General features: G+C 36.3%; 1 protein-coding gene and 1 long non-coding RNA gene across 6 annotated transcripts in view; one reads left to right on the forward strand and one right to left on the reverse strand.

Moving 5' to 3' along the window:
- The window catches only part of LOC128557647 (uncharacterized), a 78,467-nt gene extending 59,565 nt beyond the window's left edge, over positions 1-18,902 (forward strand). The window contains exon 3 of the long non-coding RNA XR_008371291.1: positions 18,414-18,902. This is a non-coding gene — a long non-coding RNA (uncharacterized LOC128557647). The remainder of the gene's footprint in view (positions 1-18,413) is intronic.
- LOC123549404 (uncharacterized) overlaps positions 1-21,051 on the reverse strand; it is a 212,635-nt gene that overhangs the window by 122,521 nt on the left and 69,063 nt on the right. For all 5 annotated transcript variants that reach the window (XM_053545411.1, XM_053545410.1, XM_053545408.1 and 2 more), the window contains 9 exons: positions 20,790-20,897; positions 18,537-18,683; positions 16,653-16,824; positions 13,365-13,537; positions 12,428-12,526; positions 9,783-9,924; positions 6,668-6,822; positions 3,049-3,225; positions 2,231-2,500 (listed from right to left, as the gene is read on the reverse strand). In XM_053545411.1, coding sequence (XP_053401386.1) covers positions 2,231-2,500; positions 3,049-3,225; positions 6,668-6,822; positions 9,783-9,924; positions 12,428-12,526; positions 13,365-13,537; positions 16,653-16,824; positions 18,537-18,683; positions 20,790-20,897 — 1,443 coding nt within the window. The remainder of the gene's footprint in view (positions 1-2,230; positions 2,501-3,048; positions 3,226-6,667; positions 6,823-9,782; positions 9,925-12,427; positions 12,527-13,364; positions 13,538-16,652; positions 16,825-18,536; positions 18,684-20,789; positions 20,898-21,051) is intronic.

The following is a 21,051-nucleotide window of genomic DNA, read 5'->3' on the forward strand; positions in this document are numbered from 1 at the left end:
AGAACACGACGTCATAACAACGACGTCAAAACGTATTCAACAGCTTGGCGTAATTTAACATTCAAAAACATTATACATATAATACAGAAATGCACAATGTAAAGGATCTATGAAGATACAATATTTCCAGAGAAAATGCAGATAGCAAATAGGATATTAAAAGTCCGGAAAAAACTTAAACATTTATAATGCTTATAAGTTATTTTATATATCAAAAGTATAGAATTGACTGATTATACAGAGAAAAATGTAAAAAATGTAAAACATAAAGATTAAAAATCTTAAATTAATTATTAGTACAAATATTTCGAGTTCATTCCATTTGGATAAACTGTGTCTAACTCATGCATCCAGTAAATCTCCATCAGTAGATGTTTCCAATCACCATTTATGTGTTCTATGGGCATGAATGAAAAGTCATCAATTGTGTGAAGGTTGGAATTAAAATGTTCAGAAACATTAGTTAAAGATTCGGGATAATGGTTTATATCAAAACGATGACTATTCATGCGTTTAGAGCACATCTGGTTGGTCTGTCCAACATATTGAAAATTACACCTTTTACATGTAATAACATAAACTACATTTTTGGAACTACATGATTTTTTTACTTTTTCGTGTTATCGATCTTCCAGTTCGGGTGAATATAAACTTTAAAAATATGAGAAATATATTCAAGTATGTGGGGAAACATCCTTTTGTGAACTAAAATGTGGCATGTACTGTAATTAATATTTAAACATGTTTGCTTATAAAACCTAGAAATACTACAACCTATCTGAATTTATCCTTTATTCTAGCGTAATAATTGATTACCAGACCTCCGGTCAAAGACATGTATAAGACTTTAGTTTCGATTTAAATCCAGAAATCTGCGTTACTGGACCATGTCAATTAACAATTAGACTGTCGTTTATGAGCCATGCTCCGGACATGAAATGTGACAGAGAGATTTGCCCTTTCGAGCTCAGTGTGCGACTTAAACTTTGACTACTGACTGCCACCTACCTGTATGCAAATTTTATAACCAATACCTCGAATGTTTTCAAGTCATGCTCCGGACAAGACATAAGACCGATGAATAGATGGAAAGACATACTCATGCGCCATAACACAGTAAGTCCAAAACGGACATACGAAAACAAGAGTTGTGGAAAACAACACTGGTGTCTGACCATCTCTGGTAATAAGTTTCAGAAGTTTCAATCTAACTTTCTAAGTGTTCAGTCAGATACCAGTATACATACAAAATCTATAGTCGAAAAAGAGGCATACCTTTGCAGAACGATGCATATATTGTATTTTGCTTAAGGCAGTGGCTACGATTACGGCTCCAAATAAAGAATTATGGAAGTTCCGTATTCCTAAGATAACCTTATGAGGACAGACAAGGATTAGGGAAATAATTAATGTAAGGACATGCATAAATGATCTTGTAATCTTACTTATTTCACTTAACGATTTTTCATGCCTGATTTACTTTTTCGTGTTTATCGATCTTCCAGTTCGGGTGAATATAAACTTAAACGATATATATAGTTGGCGGCGCGCGGAAATATTATACAGTATTCTACGTTTTTTGTATATACCTGCAATTTTTTTTCAAAACTATACAAAATTCTTACTAACGCTTGTTTTTTTTTTCACTATATTTGGGCAAAGGGGAATAAAAAAAACTAATGTAAAGTCCCTGTTGTGTTGTGTTTATAGTAGCAACGGAAGATGGTCTAAATGCAGACTCTAAAGTGACACGCAAAATCAAATTATAAAATTTAAAGAATAGAATAAGTTCTAATACTTTTTAAAAATCCTTTTGAGCTATTTTTGAGAATATAATATAAGTGACATGCACAATTAACTAATAAAATTTGAAGTATGGAATATTTTTTTTAAAATTTATCTTTGACTCTCATACTTCTGTAATATTTCCCTAATTTAAGTGAAATATATAACTTTACAACATCATTTTTGCATGTCCCAACATACATTTGATGCCTCTTAAATACTTCCATACTAACATGACTAATAAGGTTGTCTAGGTATTTACGTAATCCTAGAATCAAAGGGTAGTATTACGGTACCGTAATCGAGACTACTGCATTTGCCTAAATTTATCAGCATTTCTGATTTCACAAGAAACCTCCATTTTTGAAAATAAGCGATGACAAAAAGATTGAAAGTATCTCTGAAACTACAGTAACAACACTGAAGAGAAATGTAAATAACTTACAGTTTGAAGTGTCTTTCAAGTCAGACAATTGTACACATTCGTACAGCCATTGGTACTCCTGGTCACGCCGAAGATAAATGCTGTTCCATAAGATCTGCTCTCCCTCCTTTTCTTCATTAAGACTAAATGTGAGATCATTGTAGGTAGACTCATGGAGCTGGTAATAAAATTCTACTTTCATTTTGACAGCGGCTGCATTAAACAGTGGAGACTCCATTCTTGCACTTTCCATTTCAGAAACGAATGTATTCTGATATTTCACTAAACGGCCTGAAAAATACAAATGCATACTTTAGTAAGTTTTTTTGTGTAGTTTCAAGTAAAATTTAATTTCCCTTAAAATATCAGTATTTTTGGCTACAATATATATGACAGACACAGATACTTTTTGTGAGAGCCCGCGCGCTTGGCTTAGTAGGGAGAGCATTTGGTCTATGGATCGCGGGGTCACGAGTTCGATCCCCGGGCGGGGTGTATGTTCTCCGTGACGATTTGATAAAGGACATTGTATCTGAAATCATTCGTCCTCCAACTCTGATCATTCATGTGGGGAAGTTGGCAGTTACTTGAGGAGAACAGGTTTGTACTGGTACAGAATCCAGGAACACTAGTTAAGTTAACTGCCCGCCATTACATGACTGAAATACTTTTGAAAAACGGCGTTAAATCCAAAACAAACAGACAAACTTTCTGTGGTAACAGCTGGGACCATTCAGTCGAATACATATTGCACTTCCTTCTCTACACAGTCCATTTATCAACCCAATTTAATTTTAATCTATTTGATTGGATTACTTAATTGAAAGGTAATTCAGTACCAGTAGAATCGGAGGTGTTCGTTGCATGAATCATACCAAATTCGTCACCCTGTGCCCATCTCCAGTTTGTACTGCCAGATATCACTGTCATGCTGTACGCACACGTATCCTGACTAAAGGTACAGTTAACGCTTGGAATATCCGGTTCAGTTCTGCAGTCTATGTCAGGGTCACCATCTATGTTTATATATAAAAAAACGATCATATCATTATCAGTAAGTTCACTAATTGGTGCGATATCTAGTATTTTGACAATGATCATCTTTATTATTTATGTATGTGCGTACTACATTACATTCTAACATTATCAAATTTGTATTCCTACAAAAAGACTGCAATTGATGTATAGGTTATAGATCCTTTATTGACTTTCTAATGCAATTAAGATTGTCCAAACGGTGCGCAGCGTAGTGAAGGCAAAACTTAATACATTAGAATGTCAATAAGTGTACCTATAACCGACTTATTATAAAAAGGCCCCTTTTCGTCAATCAGCAACATCTCCGTCTCAAGAGGGTTGGAAAAGCGATACCAATGTTATTCACCATCAGTTATTTCTAACGCTTTTATTTTACAAATATCTACAGATATCCCGTTGCATACAGAGAACATTTGTTTCTTTCAGTGAAACACTGAAATATCTTCAAATAGGTAAATACCAGGTGCAATATTTCATTGAGTGGCATAATACAAGTGAAAATTCAAATCTAGTCTTCAAAATCAAAGAGAATTGATCTTTCATATTATCAGTAAGAAGATGTGCTTTAAAAGTATTCTGGTTGACTGAGTGTGCTCATGAGAGGTAAAAGGAATGTGTGAAATGTACATCACCTACCAACCCTACACCCAACCTCTAGCAAGGGCTTACGTTGAACTCTATTGTACACAGACAAATGTTCTTTTTATGTCGTGTTTAAATGGTTTTAATCAACTGTCGTAATTGGATATTTCTCACCAAATGAAATGTGTATTACATAATGTAAAGCACATATTTACGCTGGATCAAAATTTCGCGTGAAGCGGTACCTCTAGACTGTTTACCAGAAGACTGATCACTTTTAATTACATGGATGTGTAATTCACACTTCTAATTACTTGCAAACCTTGAATACTCTATAGTTGTTACAAACACGGCCTTACATGCAATAAAGATATATACATCTAGTTAAACACACTCTTACGGACATTTGTCCGCAATGGAGCACAGTGCATGTACATTCTAGAAACCTGAGATTCTAAGCAAACCATGCCGACAGATTACATAATACGATGCATCCACATTTCAAATAACACCGCATATATAGGAGACTCGCACACGGCTGACATTTCAATGAGTTTGAAATCTGCATAAATTACACTATTAAGTGACTATCTTGAGAACCTATGGCTCTATTACTTCATATTTGATTTTCTTATAGTAGCCATATACGACCGCCAGACAGAAGGTATCTACATGCAACCTTTTCTTTTCACAGTGACCTTGACCTACTAACCTGAAAATCAATTGGGGTCATTTGCTGATCACAATCAACCTTCCTTTCAAGTATTTGATCCTAGGCCCAAGCATTATTGGGTTATTGTCCGGAAACTATTTAACTATTTAGAGTCAATGAGACCTTACCCTTTGACCTAATGACCTCAAAATCAATAGGGCCATCTTCGTGGCATGATTAACATCCATATCAATTTTTATGATCATGTTTGAGTTATCATCTGGAAACCGTTAAACTGTTCCTGGTGACAGTGGCCTTGACCTCTGATCTACTTATCTCATAATCAATGGGGTTCATCTGCTGGCCAAGACCAACCTCCCTATTAACACTACAGCAGTCTTGAGTTATCATCTGGAAACCGTTTAACTGTTCTGGAGCACTGTGAGCTTAACTTTTGTTCTACTGGTTTCAAAATCAGTAGGTCATCTGCTGGTTATGACCAATCTCCCTATTTACTTTCATGATACTAGGCCCAAGCATTCTTGAGATATCATCCGGAAACCGTTTAAATTTCCTGTGTACTGTGACCTTGACCTTTGACCTACTAACCCCAATAAGGGTCATGTGCTGATCATGACCAACCTCTCTGTCATCTTTCATTACCCTATGCCCAAGAGTTCTTGAGTTATCATCTGGAGACGGGTTGGTCTACATACAGACCGACCAAACTGCAAAACAATACACCCTTCCTGCTTTTCTTCGAACGGGGGGGGGGGGGGGGGGGGGATGCGCGGGGCACAAAAATACAACTTATATCAAAATTTTGATTAATCACTGAACAAGGTGTACACAATCGATAAAATACATATTTTTGACCGAGGGCGGGCCAAAGGCGACCAACGGAGTTGCACAGCCCCCTGAGAAATGTTTGACTTAGAGCGCGGACAAGATTTGTGACACACACAAGCGCACGCGCTCGCACACGCGCACACACATGCACACGCATACACACACACACATTTGGTGGGGCGACATTCGCTATGCAACGTGGCACCATTCAGCGGGGCGACATTCGGCCGGGTGACATAACGACAAAATGGAATAAGAAGTTGCACAAAACAGACACCATACTAAACATACATTTGGAGCATTAGAAAATTGCATTATATTATTATAAAAATCTCAAAATTAGCTTATTTATTTTTTATTTGCCGAGATCTTTCATTTGCGTGTTACTATACAAGTACAAGAGGGCCAAAATGGCCTAACCTGATTCTAACCTCAGATAACCCATTATTAAATAACCTACATTTTCTCACCATGTCTTTATTTATTTTTTATGATCAGACTGAATATGTCCGATTTTCCAATTACTTGATTTTATATTTCTCATAACTGATCATCTATTAGGTCTATGTATAAGCCTCATTTTCTTATCACGATATTCTGGCTTTTATCCGAAGACGATTTCCTAGAAGAAATCTACAATAGTCAGTGACACCAGATTGATGATCAGTACGAAGCTTATAGAAATTTAAAAATCTATAGGTATCCAGACATATGTAGACATGTCGGCTCTGCTGCAGAAATTTTGCGCAACTTCAGGAGCCCAAACTTTTTCATCGAAATTTTGATATTTCTTGATGCGAATCTAATGATCTTTTTTGCATAAACGTACTTAACTTATAATTATTAAATAAATCGTAGATTTTCTTTTGCTAATAAGTAAAATTATCAAGAGCTGTTGTAGGACAACAACGCTTGACTATTCAACAGCCTTGTCATTTGAATGAATATAGAAGTCGAAAAAGGGGCCTAATTTTGTAAAACAGCAGAGTTATGAGACCTATGAAATGTAAGTCAGCTTATCACAGTGAATATGTTTGTCAATTTTCAACCTTTTCCCACAAGTGGTTACTTAGATACCAGCATACATACAGAAGCTTTACCAAACTGTACGCCGACGCAGACGCCGACAAAGACACAAAAGAGTCCACAGAGTTCAATATCTCTACATATGTTTTGAAAAGTCGAACTAAAATATCTTTAAAGAACTTTTAAACTCGACGACATGCATTAAACTGACGTCTCAAATGATGTCAGGCTGCCGATATGAGTTTGGACGTCAGTTTGGAAAGAAACTAACGTCTAATGTTACTTATTGACTATGTATTAAATAAACTTACAGCAGCGTATACCCCGGTCCTCCCAATGATTGCAGTCTGGTTCCCTGTATTGACAATCAAATATACTGTTTTCATTCCCTGTCGGGCAGTATAAATGAGACAAATGAATCGGCGCAGAACTAGACCCGAACCTCAGATAGTAGGAGGAGTAGGTGCTAAAAATAGAAAACACAATTCACATGAGAGCGTAAAATTATTATTGTCATCAGCAGGGGTTAGTACTTATGTAAGTAAATCATAGTCACTTGTAGAATCGCCGTTACATAACAAGGTAGAGATGCTTTTATGATGAAACCATTCATATAAAATATAAATGTCATGAATTAAAACAAAGTATAAACGTATCTTGACATTTGTACTTCTTCCTGGCATGAATTAAGGGCAAAGCAAATTGTAAACATTATATATCAGTAAAACAAATAATAATCTCTAGGTTTTCTAAGAGTCTACTTGTTGGTGAGATAACACGTATGCAATTATAAAGTTACATGTAATACTAAATGTCTACTTGTTGGTGAGAAAGAAAGGATGCACTGAGAAAGGTAGCATTAATGTCTAGTTGATGGCCAGAAATAAAGGTTACACTGAAAAAGTCGGCACTGTATGTCTACTTGTTAGCGAGAAAGAAAGGATACACAGAAATATTCGACACTGAATATCTACTTGTTGGCGAGACATAAAGATTACACAGGAAAAGTCGGCACTAAATGTCTACTTGTTGGCCAAAGCATGTGAATTCGACTGATGTCATGCCAACTAAGTGCATTGTTTTGTGCATGCTAGAGAAGGTGAAAATACAATGGTGAAGCGCGAAGGTGCTATGGCAAAGCCCGACGGTACGATGGCGAAGTGCGGCAGTACGATAGTGACACTACAACGGTGAGGGACCAATAGGATGGTGACACTAGGATGGTAAAGCTCAACAGTATGATAGCGAAGCGCCACAGCATGATTGTCTAGGTATAATAACCATTTGCGCTAGGTCATACTGACATCCTTTCATGGGTGACAAAGTAATGTGCTTGACAGAACTTTAGACTTGCAAGAGAGACATTTATCTTTAAGTATGAGGCCTAAGTTTGCATAGTTCAGGTTGTCTCGGGATGGGGAACATCTGTGACAAAATGTATTGAAATTCCTTGACGGGTGACAGAGTCATGGGTTGGAAGTAAAATCCCTATTGACTTTCGACCTCAAACTGTGACCTTTATCTTTTCAATTATTTTGTTGGGATTAACGTCTCCCGACACCATTATAGGTCGACTTTCCAGCTTTGATGGAGGAAGAAGACCCCAGGTACCCTTCCGTGCATTATTTTATCACATACAGGCATCTGGACAGAACCATCAACCTTCGGTAAACTAGCTGGATGGCTTCAACAAATGAAGAATTCAACGCCCCAAGTGAGGCTCGAACCCACATGGATGAGGGGCGGGCAAGTGGTTTGAAGTCAGCGACCTTAACCACTCGGCAACGGAGACCCCCCCCTCCCCCTCGACCCACCCAACCGTGACCTTGACCTTTGAGTTATAGATATTGGAGTTACACATCACACGTGGTTTTGTAATGGAGGACATTTGTGCAAAAAAGTATCTAAATCTTTACATTGAATATTGATTTACAGACCTGAAAGGAAATAAGAGCTGTCAGATGCCAGAATATAATAGTCAAAAAAGGGGCACAATTTTGTAAAAATAAATAACAGAGTTATGAACCATGTGCAGTCCAAGTCAAATAATGTAAGTTAATAAGTGTGTAAAGTTTTACCCATCCCCATTAGTGGGCACTAAGATACAAGCTTATATACAAAAACATAACTAACTATTGCTAAGTCAATAGGAGTCATGAGTTTGTAAAAAAATTCCAAAAAGAGTGTTATGGAACCTAAGCAAATGAACGGCTGTGATCAAAGTGAACAAATGTATTCAGTTTTACTGAGATACACCTGCTAACATACCAAAACATAGCCAGTTCAGGACGCTGAAGCATGGGCGAGTCAAATAGCTCTAGCTATTCTTTGAATAGTCAAGCTAAACATCCTGATGACGCTTGACCTCGGAGTGTGACCTTCACTTCAGAGTCAAATTCCGGATGTCGCGCATTCATTTTCCTAAAGGGAATTACTTGTGCAAAGTAATATTACTTCCTAGATGACAGAGATTTGGTCGGGACCGTGAAAACCCCTATTGACCTTTGACCTCTAAGTTTGACTAAGACCTTGGGTGTAGCGCTGATGTCAGCTGATCATTGTAAACGTTTATACCAAGCAATATCGTAATCCCTTAATAGAAGGCAGAGTTCTGTACCTGACACTGGACAGACCCTGTTTATGCAATGTTAACCTTTGAAGGCCATTTGTCACTTTGTAGTTTAAGCTAGGGTTTTGAAAGTTACGCGTATGCAAGACAGATATTCTTATTATGAGAAACATTTGTGCCAAACAATATCAAAATCCCTTCATGACTTGTTGCGTAATAGACCTGAAAAGAAAAAAAAAGTTCTGCTGTTTTTGACCTCCAACTCTAACATTTAAGCTGGGTGTCTGGGGTTTGCACATTACACTTTGCCTTTTTATTAGGAAACTTTGTGCCAAGTGATACTTAAATCCCTTGATTTATGACAGAGTTATGAACTGGACACGAAATAAAAATAAAAATTAACAGATAACAGACAGATAGACGGACGGAAATGCACAACCCTATAAACCTCGAAATTGGAGTTTAGCCTGTAAGGATTTCAGTGTTTTCTACATCTGAACCTTTACTATCACACTGGCGTTTTCCATTCTAACACGTTTCCGGACAGGTAGTTGACACGTCAATAATCTTGTAAACAAAACTGAATAAAAACCATTCAAGTATGCATGAATTTTTTAAATATTTCTACTTATATTCTTTTTGCTGTTGTTGTTGTTGTTGCTGTTTTACGTTTTTATATAAGGGAGAAAATCAAATGTTGAAAAGTAGAAAACAATAAACACACTCTAAGATTTTTTGTCAACGACTATGTAATCTATATGTTAGTCTAACCCTAAATGATATGCACACCCTGACAGCTTCTATTTAAGGAGGAAGAAACTTTAAAACAATTGTCACAATGTTTGAAATTCCGTTACCTGAATCCAAGTGATCTGCAAACAACTTCAGCCTCTTCTTTATTAAAACCATCATCACACACTGTTCCCCACTGTCCATTAAAGAAAACTTCTATTCTACCTTCCAAACAGTTTTCGCCATCAACCAGCCGAATATTCTCACCTGTAAAATGAGCCATGTGAAAACCAACATTGTGCATTTGTGACCAGCACGGATTCAGACCAGCCTGCACATCCACGCAGTCTGGTCAGGATCCATGCTATTCGCTAACAGTTTCTCTAATTAAAATAGACTTTGAAAGCGAACAGCATGGATCCTGTCCAGACAGCGCGGATGCGCAGGCCGGTCTGGCTCCACGTTGGTCGCAAATGCACTATGTTGAGTTTCTCATGGCACGGCTCAATTAGAGTATTTACATTCACTATAAAATTTGAAAGTAAAGAAAAAGTGTTTATCTCCGTAGAAACAATACTGGCGAAACGACACCAAGGACGGGCGTTTCCGACAGACTGATTGCACGCGCGATCTGACACTTTTTACTATAGAGACATGAACAAAACGGCGCCTCTTGAAATCTTGAAAATTCTGTCAAAACTGGACACCAAAACTTCAAAAAGAAGTGTAAATTATAGCTAAAGCTTATTCTTATTTTTCTAACGGGAAAGATGTATCTCAGATAGACATGACTAAATGCTTTTTACTTGATTTAACAATATTTAAAATAAAAGAATGGAACTGTATTTTCATTGGATTGAAATTGTGCGTGTGTGTGTGTGTGTGTGTGTGTGTGTGTGTGTGTGTGTGTGTGTGTGACGGGGGTGGGGGGTCTTTTTGCTGTTTAGCTGTAGAAAAATGATGTTCTGACATTTTATTTGATTTTCTGGTACTCATGGAAAGTAAAACTCTTATTTATATAGCAAGCTACTTTTTGAATTGAATGCAATATTTGTGCATTTATACGGGTATAAAAAACATTAGGACTATTTGCAAATCAAACAAGAATTGCTTGATGTATACCCATTGGCTGCCCGAATTTCTTGTCACTGAACACTCTTTTGTAACTTGCTTACAACAAGACTAAGTAAAGTTGAGTTGTTTTTAAGGAGAAAAGTCCGAGTAAAAAGGTTAAATCCCAAATAAAACCAAGGTGCACAAAGTCACATGCTGAAAAACACTACTACAAAATTTCACGACTCTAGGCTATATACATCTAGAAATACAGCCACAAGCTTTTAAAATAAAGGGCCATCACTCTGGTTTTATTGAGTGAATCATTAACAAAAAATCTATATTCCTATACGGTTTCATGGCTATTGAGATGGTGGCAAACGTTTAGGTCCATTAAACATATACTTGACTCAATGAAGGGCAAAAACTTTTGGTCAGCTGAGTGAAAACTAAATAAACACCCAACTCTAAAACTTAATCTGTAAACGGTTAACGACACATGAAGGCAATACAAAGTGACTTAAGTTGTTTTGAGTAATTTGTTTATGGATAACTGATATAAACTGCATTAGCATACAGGTCTATATTTACATATATAGATATCTAAAGATGCTCTACCAGACAAAAAATTATACTTTGATTATTTGTCTAGAATCTGTACGACAATTGTGTCTTGACCAAAATTGTCGAATTTGAAGAAAAAAGAAACATATTACCAAACATAAAATAAATACATAAATAAGAAATGAAGTAAATAAATTACTTTCCCTAAAAACAGAAAATGAAACAGAAAATACAAAAAAAATCAGAAAGAGACGAAGTTAAGTGCTCTGCAATGTCTCTGATTGCATCAGCAAGTTTGACTAGTTCTCTGATTGCATCAGCCAGTTTGACTAGTTCTCTGATTGCATCAGCCAGTTTGACTAGTTTGTCTAATTTCTCTTAAGATACACAAACACAAAAAGGAACGGCACCATAAAATGGTAATTACATAATGGTGGATTCAGGGAGATTTCAGTTTTTTTGCATTATGGAACTACTTTCATTACTTTCAGAACAAGTCACATGACAGCGGTATATTTGACATACAGGTTACATCTTCATAGTGAAATAATAGAATAAGTCATGGAAACTTAAGTCACAGAACTTGGAGTCTCAACTTTCATTGAGTTAAAAATTTTCTTTCATTGACTGAAAAAGGTTTTCTTGTACCAAATCAGTCTTTTCTTATGTTTTTTATGCAGCACTAGCAATTTTCTTCAAGAAAATGTTACAGATGTTTATGGTGTGTGCTACAGCCAAAAAGTTTTTCAGTTAAATGAAGACTAGCTTTTTAGTGCGTTTATACCTTAGGTAGTTGCACAGTTACAATCAAGACATATTATAAGTAAGTATAAAAGGTTGATAATTCATAAAATTATTCAAATACTATAAGGTCTTTTCGATATGCATTTCTTTTCACTATTTACTGCCCTCATCTAAATTAATGTATTTTTAACTCTCAATGTATTGGACAGACAGATACAAAGCTTGCATGTCAGCATTCCCACCACTGCGGAGAATTACGAAATGTATGTTTGATGCAAGCTACTGTATCAATCAACCCGCTTTATTGATTCTTTCTAACTTCTATAAATAAAACTGCCATATGCAATATATAGATGCACATAAAAACAGAGCATTGATCTCTATTCTAATACACTCTTCAACATATTACCTTGAGCAGGCGTCGTAAATGGTGTTGATAATGTTGGATACGTTGTTCTTGACCCTGGTGTAGACGATGAAACGGGGGTTGTCATAAGACGATCAATACCTTGAATAAAGAAAGAAAAAACATTCTAATATCTCCTTCACGCTTTACGTATAGTGGTAACACTATAACTGTGTACAAGTTGATAATAAGATAGATGTTTTTGTATTAGTAACTTAGTTATAAGTGTCTGAATTGCTTCTATTAACATACTTATACGTTACATCAAGCCTGGTAATATATGAGCCGCACCATGAGAAAACCAACATAGTGGCATTGCGACCAGCATGGATCCAGACCAGCCTGCGCATCCGCGCAGCAGTCTGGTCAGGATCCATGCTGTTCGCTTACGGTTTCTCTAATTGCAATAGACTTTGAAAGCGAAAGCGAACAGCATGGATCCTGACCAGACTGCGCGGATGCACAGTCTGGTCAGGATCCATGGTGGTCGCAAAGCCACTATGTTGGTTTTCTCATGGCATGGCTCATATGCAGATATGAAACATAATAGGACAAGCCTTAACTGATAGATCATGTTCAATAATATCGGTTCAACATATGCATGAACTGCATCGCTTTTGATGGTATTGAAATCAGTAGAACTGTTTACTAAATATAGTTTCTTTTTGGGGTTTAGCGTTTCAGTATAAAACAACAACGGGGAGTCAACCTAGCCAGCGTTCCTGGATTCTGTACCGGCACTAAAATGTTCTCTTCAAGCAACTGCTAACTTCTACAAATGAATCAGAGCTGATTTCAAATACAATGTCTTTATTAAATGTTCGCTAAGATTATACGCCTCGTACAAAGATAGAATTTACGACCATATATTTGCTCGCTACCGTTTAAGCTAAATGGGGAGGCAGTTCACTAAATGTACAAAATGTTAAAGATAACATACCGCATGATATCGAAGCATCCTGCTGATGTGAACAATGAGCCTCGCCCCATTCTGAAGATATACACTCTTCTAATCCGTCCTCGTTCCCATAGCAATGGAAATTACTGAACCATATTTGCCCGCTGCCTTCACCAAATGCTGCGTGGCTATATGCAAAGCTGTTTGACGGGTCGCTGTACCAGAAATGTCAAATACAAATGAAATGTGTTTGCTGTTGTAGACTAAAAGAGGCCATTTCATAATAGTTTTATCAACTTTGGCTTTGCTTTAAATCACAATCAAACCCGAAAATACTTTAAAGAGATAGTCTACGCCTGTTTTGAGTAGAGACAGCTAACGTTTTGTTTCTCATTAAGACCTTTATGTATAAGTATACAAGTAAATATCCTAGAACTACCATAATGACTAGTCTTAGATATCTATGGTCTAGGTTGTTTATAAAGGAAAATTCCTGATTGTTATCAAATTATATTTTTCCTGCTTTAATTATTCTAATTTCAAACATTGTCAAATGAGCACTAACGTTTGGCATTTTACCCACAAACAGGACATAAAGATGTGAAGGAAATATCACGAGAAAATCTAGAAGTCGTGTTCAAAGGACACTGGTGCCCCAACATACTTTGCAATCCTCTATATAGCAACTAGAATGTGTCTGTAGGACACAGAGTGTGCTCCTGCTTGTACATTTGTAACAATTGTCGAGAAATGATTGAATGTTTGCAGTCTTAAGAGGTTATTGCCACAAAAAATCAACATTTTTATAAAGGATTCATTATTCTTAAATTTTAGGCCATATACTTTTTGAGTTATGATCTTTAAGAACTAAATAAACACTATTTTGACTATTTCCAGGGCCGTAACTCTGAAATTAATGCTAAAATCCCAAGAAGAATGTGCGCAAGTCACATCATGACTCGTGTAAAGTTCTATGTATTTACATCAAATTCGTTTAAAACTGGGTGGGTCATAAAGTGAAAATGTGCATTTTTGACCATTTGAGGGGCCATAACTCATGGAATAGGGGGCAAAGTCAGACAAAACATTTGAAGTGCCAAAACATATCATGATTAAGACTGCATTAATGCATTAATCTGTATGAAATAATTTGTGAGCTAGGCGTGTCACAATGTGAAAATGTGCATTTTCGAATATTTCAGAGGCAATAACTCTGGACAGAGGGGGCGGAGTCAAACAAAAATAAAAGGTGTGCAAGTTCATATCATGAAGACTTATGCAAACTTTCATCAATTCATAGTTTTGCGCATCACAAGTTGAAACTGTGGTATTCTGACTATTTAGGGGCCATTGCTTTTGAAACAGGGGGTTGAGTCAGACGAAAAATAGAAGGTGGACAAGTTCATATCATGATTAAGACTTATGCAAGGCTTCATTAATTTGTATCAAATGCTTTTTGAGCTTGGCGTGTCATAAATTTTTTTCGAACGGACGTTCCCATCTATGGGTATTTTGGTGGCTACTCTTTCATTCATTCTCTCCATTGTACTTTTACCGATGTAAATGAAAAATGGCCACACAATAGCCTTAGGGAATGAATGACATCAAAGAACAATAGCACCTCAAAGTGGAGCAATATGCGACCGATGTATGATTTTTGACCCCTTAGTGTGACCTTGATCTTGAAACTAGCCATTCAAAACATGTGCTCTGCACGTCGTCTTCATGTGGTGAACATTCGTTCCAAATTTCTTAAAAGTCCTTAAAGCATTTCAAGAGTTACAGAGCGGATACCAAACAAAGTAGTATGAGCTTTGACCCCTAAGTTTTACCGTGACCTTGAAACGAGCTATCCAGAACATGCGCTTTGCATGTCATCTCGATTACTTGAAAATCCTTAAAGGGGTTCAAGAGTTTCAGAGGTTAAATTGCTAATAGACAGAAGAATGGATGGACAAACGGGCAGACGGACACCGGCATCACAATATGATACGTCCATTAACCACCTTAATAAGCTTAGTTCAGTCTGATCGTTTATTTTTAATTTAATGTATTCATAGCCATAAATGAATACCAAGTTTACCTCCACGAATCATAAAAAATGAAAACATTTTCGTTGTTCACATTAAAAAAATGAAAAATGATAAAGCATTTTACACAATTATGATATAAAATTAATTTGTTAAAATATTGATATATTGCGTGATATTGACTTGATTATTTTGTCATACTGACACAGGCTTAGTGATCATTCCTAAAATTCAACTATTATAGTCTACTTAAGCAATGGTACACATTCTGATCGAAATTTCATGACCAATCCTCAAAGTTATCTGTTACTTGCAAACAAAAAAGTACTGGTGCAAATTCTGTGTTGATCGGAATTTTATTACTAATACATTTGATTTGCTGTGTAAACCCCACGAAACATATACGTATAAGTTCTTTTAAGCCATACATTAATGTAATATCATAAAAATGATTTTTCTACCCCCGTCTTACAGTAAATATTCTGTAGCGAATTACGATTTCTCATCCCTAGCAGATGTCAAAGACGTCCTGGGCCAAGTTGTTTGAAACTTTAACCGATTGTTAAACTAACCGCTTGTTAAATTTTTATTCAAAATACTATTCTAAGTGGGAAATGCTAGTATAAAGTACAAAATGGATTTTATGGTAAAGATTTTTCAGTGTTCATAACTTTTTACTCATACATTGTTAATAAGTCTTCTAAAATGTTAAAAATACAGTCAAACCTGTGTTAAAGACTACCTCTGAACAGAGACCACCTGGCTCTTAAGACCACAAGTTTTGTTTCCCATTTTTACATTCACAGTGTATTTTAACCTGTGAATAAAGACCACCTCCCAATAAAGACCACATATTGCCTCTCCCAAGGGTGGTCTTTATAGACAGGTTTGACTGTAACACTAAAAGTTACTTAACCATTAGCTTAATAGCCTGTAAAAGTTTTGAACAACTGACTCCTGAGTTCTGAATGAAACATCATTCTACGCACTTAAAATTTAAATAACATCGTGTTTCGAGAACATATAACTTGTGCAATTTATTACTCATTACGACACATGTTATTTGTGATTCACATGCAGCAACAAGGTCTTTCTTGTATGTCGAAAATTCAACCTTGCTGTTCAGTTTTATCTGTATAATACTTTGTAATTGATATAGTTTATTGTATTCACCGTAGGTCAAGCGATCTTTACAAATTGATTCCTTTGTTTTTGTCTCCTCTGTAACTACATACATTCTGGTCTTACACTGACATCTAAATAAATTTATAAGGGTTTTTTCCTAAATCAAACTATATACCTTGCACCAAGTGATCTGCATAAAACAGTGGCCTCTTGGATTCCCCAGCTGTCGTCACAAACAGTTCCGTAGTCGCCGGCTGGCTGTCCATCAACCAGAAGCCTGACTTCAACACGCCCATATGATTCATTCGTGGTATCAATATCGCCATCCATTAATCGAATTTCATACTCTGAATATAATTTGCTTCGATGAAATTATTAAACAAATAATCTGACGCGCATGTACATACAGTCAAACTTCGTTCGCACGAACTCTGTTAGTTCTAACACAACTCTTCACTCGGACACATCGGTAGGTTCATACAAAGTTTCTGTCTTATGTATATTGTAAGATGGCTCGAACTGCCGTTAGCTCAAACCTTTTGACTGTACTAGTGTCAGAATAATTTGTATATCTGATATACTGATAATGTAACACATAAGCACAGATAGTGATTGACTCCCTTTTCATGTTGTCATTGCTAAAATTATTGTTGAATTGCTGTATATAATTGAATCTGGGTCATTTGTGGCTGATTTTGGTTCATTATGTGGATGGCTGAGTCCCAGATTCGCACATTATGTCATATACAAAAGTTAAAGGGAACCAGATATTTGATAGAGCAAGTACTCATTGTAAAACGTTATGTTTAAATTTGGACCAATCAGTAACAAGTTCTAAAAATAGCACGTCTGCTGGGGTATAAATAGGTAGATGGATGACAGAGAGCTCATTCGGTATCCAGTGGTTGAAGAAGACACATTGAGGATTCAAGTAATAATTTATCCCAGTACCTTGATAAGGAGACTATTGCAGTTACCCTGTCAGGGCGGATAAATTATTAAAAAGAAGACTTTGGAAGTTCGTAGACTAAAGAAGAGTTGCAGAATTGCAACCAGGTTTCGAGGTATAGGGCCAGCGCATAGAAGTTTTACCTTAAGGGTAGTTGAATGCTATATACGATAGCATATATAGGCTGAGCATCGGGAAGCTGAGACAGAGACCCAGAGTTTGGTAATCTACTGAGATAGTAGGAGTCCCAGCTTACAGACAGTTCAGCATTATTGGCGAAGTACAGCCAAGGCATCTGGGATATACCTATATGGTAGTTGAATGCTACATATGATAGCATATAGGCGCTGAGCATACAGGAGTCAGGGCAATCATATAGAGCTGAGAGGACAGAGGCCGAGCATCTATGCGATAGGACTGGTATGTTGTTGATTCAAAGACATTGTCTGACAGGAACCTCAACAAAAAGACCAGTCAAGTATAGAGTCTCCAGCCTATAGGAGTTTGAGACAATCATTTTTAATTGATGAGTGTTAGTTTGAAACATTTAGTGATTTGCCTGATCCCTGAAATTCTCTAGCTCATAATAGAAATCATTTACGAATCATTGGTACACGAATCATTTAGGCAAGGTAGCCAGAGGAAAATTCTATATATGAGATATTTGATCTCACCAGCTCTACGTTAACAAAGGACATTCTACATTGTTTGTCAGCTAGTCTAAGACATAGTCACCTTAGCGATTGGACCCAAACCATTGTTCAAGATACTAAAGGCGTAGGCACTTCCCTGGGTCATATAACCAGTATCCTGACAACTAGCAAATGCATGAAATTTTGCACAAATGCAAACATATAAATATACACATGCAAGTTTGTATTGTTTATGTGCACTGAATAAGTTTTGTTCGGATTTTAACACAATATATGCAGTATATGATAAAGTTCTGTACTTTGTAAACAATAAATCTCTTCTATTCTATTATAGGCAATCGGTTTAGAAGGAGTTGTTGACAATGGAGGACGACAGGACGGACGCATGGACGCACAGCAAACACAACGTGATTACAATAGCTCACCATGAGCAAGCTAAAATCTAGAATAAAGTTACCTCTAGGGAAAGGAGATTGTGTTGCCGGTCGAAAGCAGTTGTACCATTCATCAGTACCGTCCTGACAGTGTTTCTCACCATCACATACATTACTTATATTGACACATTCCGTTATAACCTTACATGTAAATGTGTTATTTGCACAGACTGAAAAATGAATACAAATAAAATTATATTTCTACATAAAAAATGGTCTTTCCTAAACTGTGCGATGTACAATATTAAATTGATAGACACATCTTAAATTCATTATAATTACATTTGTGTCCATGTAAACTTGGCATTTGTCATTTGTAAGAACCGAAAAAAGAAACATATGTCGGAATTTTACAATCCAACTTTCCTAAAAATATATATAAAATATCATCTAATGTCATTACAACCAAAATATCCGTTTGAACTGTGTGTGTGCGTGCGTGCGTGTGTTTGGGTTTAACGTCTTTTTCAACAATTTTTCAGTCATATAAACGATGGTGTCGACTTGAAGCAGTGAGCACAATGCCCAGCTTTATAGTGCTGCCTCACTGGAATATCATTCGTAGACACGTGGCATGATACCCCCATCCAGTCACATTACACTGACACCGGGTTGACCAGTCCTGGCACTATCCTCTTAATGCTGAGCGTCAAGCGAGGAAGCTACAAGTACCATTTTTTACGTCTTTGGTATGACGCAGCCAGGTATTGAACTCACGACCTCTCGCACTCGAGGCGGACGTTCTACCACTAGGCTATTGAGGCGGTTCCGTTTGAACTGGATTGGTTTTTGGTATCAAGACTGATTTTATATTAAGGCAAAAGAGAGTACCTAAGGTACTGTTAATTAACTGTTATTCTACAACCTACGATTGCGAAGTTTAGTCCAGTTCCTAACAAGAGCTGTCTGTTGACAGCGCGCGACTATTCGAAGAACTGATTGAAGTATGAGGTCAAAATATTACCAGAGATTTTAGACAAAAGAAAAATAATATATAAGACAAACAATGTATCTTGTATTTGGATAAGTCTTGCACTATATGACAATGTGTTATCATGATGGCAAGCAAGTGTTCAAAGTTTCAAACCCATATATTAAGCAGTTCAGACAAAATATGGAATAGTATGCAAAATTTAACTTATTTCTATGTCAAAAAGGTCCATAACTGAGCTAAAGTATGTCCTAGTAAGGTAGTCTTTCCTTTATATGTAGACTACGATTATAAACTATTGGTCAAAGTTTCAAAGCCATATGATGAACAAGTTAGGAAAAATAAGGACTGGTATGAAAAATTGAACTGATTTCTAAGTCAGTTATGAGTTATGTACTCTTGCCTACAGATTGAAATCATGACGACAAAAACGTTTCAAAGCCACATGTCAAATAGTTTTGACAAAACGCTCGTTTGTAAATTGTAAAAAGCTGAACCAATATCGAAGTCAAAAAAGGACTGGAATTCGGCCAGAACAACTTACCAAATGACAGAGTTATGTACTCTCGCCCAGGGATGGAAATCATGATGATAAGCATGTGTCCAAAGTTACAAAACCTAGACTTATAGGAAAACTGAACCAATTTCCGACTCCAAAAAGAGCCATAATTCAGCCAAAAGAGCTGACAAAGTCATGTACTCTTGCCAAATGATGGAAATTACGATAATAAACAAGTGTTCAAAGTTTCAAAAAAAAACAAACAAAAAAAACAACATGTCAAATCGTTGACACTGACTTGTATGAAAATTGTACCAATTTGAATGTCAAAATAGGGCCATAATTCAATCAAAATAGTTGTGTACTCTTGCCTACAAGCAGAGACTGTTACATTAAACATTCAAAGTCATATGTCAAACACTTTACACAAAATAGGAAATGGTACGGGCCATAATTCAGTCAAAATGATGAGTTACGTACACTTGCCTGAAAAAGGAAGTGGAGTTGAAAATTGAAAGCTTTTTCTAAAAAGTCAAAATGTAAACTGGTACAAAAATAAACTTAACCAAGGTGTGACGCCGACGCCATAGTTAGTAGGATAGCTCAACTTATTCTTCGAAAAGTCGAGCTAAAACCCCGTGTAAGCCAAAAATTGTTCTCATAAAAGTAATTTAGTCGAACATTTTTCCAGTGCTAATTGAAAAAAAAAAAAGATAAGTGAAATCTAATTCCACTTACGATTTTATGGTTTTACTGCAACAACAGTCTCAAAACAAGCATTTGTGGAATTATGAGAAAAATTTATATGTGGAATTATGTGTAGAATCATGTTTGTAATCATCTCACCTAGTGGACACCCTTTTTCGTCGCTTCTGTCAGTACAATCGAATTTACCATCACATTTACTTTCATCAGAGATACAGTCACCATTGTTGCAACGAAAATCTGGACAATCTATAAATATATTTTAGCAAGAAATAATCATTTTTATTTTCCGCCCTTAATGTAAACAAATACAATGTAATTTAATCAATAATAGCCTGTCCTGAATGTGTTGACCTCTTTGAGATGTATAAACCTTTAGCCTGCTTGTGTCAAGTGATTCTAC

This window comes from Mercenaria mercenaria, chromosome 6 (genome assembly GCF_021730395.1).
Source record: "Mercenaria mercenaria strain notata chromosome 6, MADL_Memer_1, whole genome shotgun sequence".
NCBI classification, from domain to species: Eukaryota; Metazoa; Mollusca; class Bivalvia; order Venerida; family Veneridae; genus Mercenaria; species Mercenaria mercenaria.